A 5593-nucleotide genomic window follows, 5' to 3' on the forward strand; every position below is an offset into this window, starting at 1 on the left:
ATGCAAACTGAATCCAAGCCCGGGAGTTCCTTGCTACCTTCGATCCCTCGACTTCAGCAGTTGTTTAGCTTCCAACACTTTGCCCGAGGAACCTCTCCCTTGGGCTGGATCTCCCTCAGTTTTACCATACGAACGAACTCTCTTCATTGACATTATAGGTTCCCAGTATCTCTCCCGTTGCATTTTCTGCCGCACTTCAGCCCATTTATAGATCCTTGCTCCATCTTCAAATTCAGTACTGTAGTTCCATTTTCCACTACATTGCCTACCAGTATCTTTTTGTAATTTAAGTTCCCGGTCATACTGACTCCTGGTTGCTTCATTGGATAGAATCTTTTTATAGGTAATATTCAGGTTCTCTCACTGTGTCTACTAAACATGAATGAAAAATGAAAATGCGAAAAGAAAAAAAAAAGAAAAAAAAGAAACAAGGGGTTTATGGAAAACGAAATGCACTTCTTGGAATCCAGTGATTCTATCATTACCCAAGTTCTTAATAACGCCATAGATACGAGAAAATTTAAAGTAAATAACCATGGTTGATACTTTCGATCCACTTCTTCTAGACGCTAATTCATTTGTGGTTCTACTGAATGCAGTCACGTGTTTGAAAATTTAAAATATTGTAGAAGTTGGGGGAGGGAAGAGAGAGGTTTGGATGTAGAGGAGGAGAACAAATTGCCTGGGAGAATACAAAGAGTAAAAGAAAGAGACTGACTGAAAGTTGAAATAAGACAGGGTATTGTACAATGCCCATTTCATCCTTGGTTCTTCAACTTATTATTAATGGGTCTAACAACAAAGAGGCTTACTCGATGATATTAGATTAGACAGATTAGATAAGAAAAAGGGTACTTATTATTATTGGAAATTACTCATTTCATATGCCTGACGGATGCTGTTGAATACCCCTCCAGCTTGAGAATCGTTGCTAACTTCGGGATGATACTACAAAAGATATGCAAGAATGTGTAAGTTCTTAATTGTGAACCTCTGCCTTATAAAATCTGTAAATTCTTTGAAAACCAATATCAGTGGGATCTCCTAACCACACAGATGCAGTAGGGGAGATATTAAGGTTATGGCTACATGCATGAATCAAAGTGAGATGGCGTCATGCCAAACTAAGGGTGTTCGGACTCCAGGGTTTCCTCGGGAGGTACCTCTCACCATTTGGGCCACATAAAAGCATGCCACTAAGGAATTTACATACCAACACACACACACACACAGAGTCCATTATAGCATGTGCTTCAACAGCTATAAGCAATAAAGCATAAAAGAATGAACAAAGAATATATGAATCCAAAAGAAATTGGTGAACTTGAACACACTCTTGCAATAGTATTAAACACAATCAGATAGAGGAAATTTATTAAGTATCATTGTTTGATATGGCATCCATGGTTCGACAATATAAGTTGAAGCAGACAATGGTAAACTTCTAGAAGGTGTGACTCACACTTAATAACTGACTATATCTGCATCTGCATGTGTTCCTCCAGTTTCCCTCAAAACGTAGCTATTTTTGAAAGAATTGAAAACTAAAACCACAACTGTGAAGATATATTGTATTTCTCTCGAAAGATTTCAACTAATGAAGTTGGAAGTCTCCCAAAAAGGCTGTGATGAATTTCTAATGTACAGAAGTTCAAAATTTTACATGGTCATTTCTAAGGCTTCTCAGGAACAAACCCAAAAAAGTTATTAAAAAGAAAACAGAAGCCAAAGGACAAGTGAGAATGTAAGAGATTCTATGTTCGAATCTCGTTGATGACGAGCCCTATACTAATTCATAACGAGTTCTATACGAGTAATACTAGGGAAACTAAATTTGTAAACAAAGTTTTGAAAACTAAAGAACATGAAAGCTGATAATTGATTTATTATCTAAACATTAATAAACGTGCTTAATACACATCATTTAATTTTTAAATTTAATCTCCCTAGTATTAGACGAGAGGCTCTTGTATTAAGAAAACAAATGAACACTGCCACGTTGGGAAGGGATGCTCTCACAAGTATGACAAAGTGGTAGCAACGTCATCACCTATGTCAACCGTTGAGATGAGATGTCCCGTCAGCAAATGCAGCGACAAAAGTGGACCCACTTCACCCGAGTATATTGGCAGACATGCTCACACGTGGAGAAGAAAATGTAACCAAAGTCCAAGAGAGAAAGTGGAGGGAGTGAGTTCGACGTCCACGACTCGCAGTGGGCAATGGACGAGGAGGAGGATGCGTCCAGATTCATTCCGAACCCCCAAAGTAGCCAAAAAAAGGCAAAACCCCAAATGAGATGCCTCGAAAACAGGGCGCATGGTTGGCCATTTCCTCTTCCATTTAACACCCCAGACCTCCGACATCTTATTCTTCTTTCGGGCAAATAATCATACGCCTGTCAGGTATTCTTTTCTTTCTCTTTCTCTATCTGTTTATCTGGGTTTTGGATTGCTGTTTGTTTGATGTGTCATGCTATATTTTTCGGTAGATTATCATGCTCCTAATGTAGGCTTTGACGGTTGAGTTATTGGGATCGTGATCTTTTGTTGTTATTTTTATTATGGATTTTGAAATCATCATAGATGTTAATGACCAGATAAGTAGATGTCTACTTTGAACAATTCAACAAATGTTATTGGGATCGTGATGCTATATTCCTCGTTGTAAATAATGAATTAGAGTACATTTTCTTACATTTCAATGATTTTAGTGCGCTCAGTAGGACGGAACAGATAAGTAGATGTCTACTTTGAACAATTCAACAAATGTATTTTGGCAAGAATGTCAGGTTGGGAAGGTTGATAGGCAGAAACTACTGAATCAAAAGGGATGTGTTGTTTGGATTACTGGTCTCAGTGGCTCAGGTTATTTTCTTAACTGACTTGTTTATCCCTTCTTTTGAAGTTACACGTACGAATCAATATATTTTTCATTAGCTAACATTTCTTTCCATACCTTCTCCTGTTGTGTTCCTTTTGTCCGACAGTAATGATTTTTATCAGAGATTTGCACAAAAACACAGTTGACTAACTGCATTTTGTTTTTGCCTGGCTTGGCAAATTGCTAATACGATATCAGCCCATTATTTGGCATGGTAGGAAAATTTTCAGTGGTCTTAATATGCGTGAGCAGTTACTTCAGTCAATCCTGGTGATTGAATGAAATTGCTTACATCATTTTGGAGTAAATTTTTTTATTTGGTTAGGGGCTCATGGGATGGTCAATACCTGTGACATGATTCAGAGGAGCAGACCCAATTCTTGCCTCTATCCTCAATGGTCAATCATATGCAAGAGAGATGTAGGTCATGTTTTTCTAATTTACCCTGTGAGTTTGAGTCTTTGGTGGAAGCTGTTTAGGGAGTTTGAAGTAAGTTGGGTTATTCCTCGTAATTGTTTCTCTTTTCTGTGACTCTGTCTGAGAAGAATAAATGACCAGGGATGGGGAAGAAGGCCAAATTTTTTTGGGGTATGCATAGTGTTGCTTGTATTTTAGGTAGTCTGGCTATAGAGAAATAAAATGATTTTCAAAGATTTGCTGGCAGTGGGACAGACTAGTTATGGGATAAATTTTTGTTTTGATCATCATTTTGGGCCGCGGTCTATAGAACTGAGGGGGCATTATCTCATTCAAGCATTTGGTTAGATTGGAAAGCTGCTATTTGTTAGGTTTTGTGTCTTGTGCTTATGTTTTAGCATAAGAGAACATTTGTTTCTATGCCTCGTTTTTGTTTATGTTATCCTTGTTGTGGCATTGTCCATACAACATGTAATTTATTGTCTATTAATAAAATCAGAAAATATATGAGATCACACCAAAAGCATCTTAGCTCACTTCTAGTCAACTAACACTTCACACACAGGAGGAAAGCTACAAGAAATTTGATTTTTTTTTCCCCTCTTTGAATTCACTCCAGTCTATGTATTCACTAAATGGCTTCTTGAACTCTTTTCTGGAATCAGGGAAAAGTACATTGGCATGCGCATTAAGTAGAGAACTACACTCTAGGGGAAAGTTGTCATATGTCCTTGATGGAGATAACCTTCGGCATGGTCTGAACAAGGATCTTGGTTTCAAAGCTGAAGACCGGGCTGAAAATATACGCAGAGTTGGTATGTTATTCTTGACAACAAACTATTTTGGTAGGAACCATAGATTATTTGTTGTCAGATAACACATAAGACATGTCAACTGTTCTCAGATAACACATAAGACATGTCAACCAATATTGGATATAGACCACGCTGAGAATGTTTATTTGATTTCATTTTTCCTTTGTGGAGCCAAACATATCCTGGCATCATAATTCTTTGCCTTTTCAACTTGACCATTGTGTGTCCATTGGTAATATTTAAGCTAAATAAGTTTTCAATGTAGGGGAGGTAGCAAAACTCTTTGCAGATGCGGGATTGATTTGTATTGCTAGCCTCATATCTCCTTATAGGAAAGATCGAGATGCTTGCCGTGCAATGTTATCTGATCCAAACTTTATTGAGGCAAGACTCCATATGGTTCTTGTTCTTATAATCTGGTAAATGTGGTCCACCTATTTTAAACTACGAAGATTGATTTTTATATTACATCCATGTTAACAGGTTTTCATGAACATGCCCCTAGAATTATGTGAGTCAAGAGATGCAAAAGGCCTTTACAAGCTTGCACGTGCTGGAAAGATTAAAGGTGTGTTTCGAAACATTACTCCTATAATTTCTCCATTGGCATGTTCAGACTGTTGGTCTATGCAAAGGAAAGAGATAAAATTAATAAAAACAGATATAGAAGCCCAATATATGATTTGTATCATGAAATGACAGAATTTTAATATAACATGGTGTTACTTTCTATTCAAATAAGAGTCTTTCCTTTTTCTTTTTGTCAATTTTCCAGTAATAGTTCTCAATTGCAGGTTTTACCGGAATAGATGACCCTTACGAGCCACCAGAGAATTGCGAGGTATGTATTTGGTGGAGTATAAAAACTAATGGCCATGTCGGCATGTATCTTCTAATACACATTGTTTAGTTTGGAGACATTATAAAATCACCAGTGCTCTTTTGGTGTTCCTTGTGCATGCAAATCAAACTGAATATTTTACCCTTGTTTTGTCAGATAGAAATAGAACAAGAAAATGGAGTTTGCCCCATGCCTGCAGCCATGGCAGGCCAAGTAGTGTCCTACTTGGAGGAGAAAGGATTTCTTCGAGTTCAGTGACTTGCCTCTGTTCAACTTACCTGTTGCATATCTGGCAAGGCATCACTTTGGAGTTAAGGATTTTATTTAGAACAAAACATATGATTGGTTGGATCAACCCGGCGCTGGCACTAAGACCGCCCTGACAATCTTTTGGTACTACTTGCTAGCATTGAGTACATACTTTTGGTTAATATATTTTGTTTATAAGACTAATAGATAATACAGTTTTGAATTAGCAAAACATTTATGTGGCTAATTCTGATACGTGTAATGGGATCAAAGTTCCTTTTCCATGTTGGAGATTTTCATATGGTTTGTTTTGTACCATCTTACACTTGTGACCATTCATCGAATTTTGACCTTGGATTTACAACATATATTTAGTCATTTGCCTACA

The 5593-nt window shown here is 37.3% G+C and overlaps 1 protein-coding gene across 3 annotated transcripts; it reads left to right on the plus strand.

The window, feature by feature from the left end:
• Nucleotides 1-2182: 2182 nt before the first annotated feature.
• LOC103944407 (adenylyl-sulfate kinase 3-like) lies at nucleotides 2183-5593 on the plus strand. 3 transcript variants are annotated; one of them, XM_009354859.3, is made up of 7 exons: nucleotides 2183-2405; nucleotides 2714-2867; nucleotides 3966-4115; nucleotides 4381-4499; nucleotides 4599-4683; nucleotides 4910-4956; nucleotides 5113-5593. In XM_009354859.3, the coding sequence occupies exons 2-7, from the start codon at nucleotides 2744-2746 to the stop codon at nucleotides 5212-5214; spliced, it is 627 nt and encodes a 208-aa protein (XP_009353134.1). In that variant the 5' UTR covers nucleotides 2183-2405; nucleotides 2714-2743; the 3' UTR covers nucleotides 5215-5593. The 3 variants fall into 3 exon arrangements, with proteins under 3 accessions (XP_009353134.1, XP_009353135.1, XP_018502275.1); XM_009354860.3 differs by having other exon boundaries at nucleotides 2723-2867; XM_018646759.2 differs by lacking the exons at nucleotides 2183-2405; nucleotides 2714-2867 and adding an exon at nucleotides 2890-3303.

The sequence above is a fragment of a genome, unplaced genomic scaffold (assembly GCF_019419815.1).
Source record: "Pyrus x bretschneideri cultivar Hongxiangsu unplaced genomic scaffold, Pyrus_bretschneideri_v1 Contig131, whole genome shotgun sequence".
Taxonomy (NCBI): domain Eukaryota; kingdom Viridiplantae; phylum Streptophyta; class Magnoliopsida; order Rosales; family Rosaceae; genus Pyrus; species Pyrus x bretschneideri.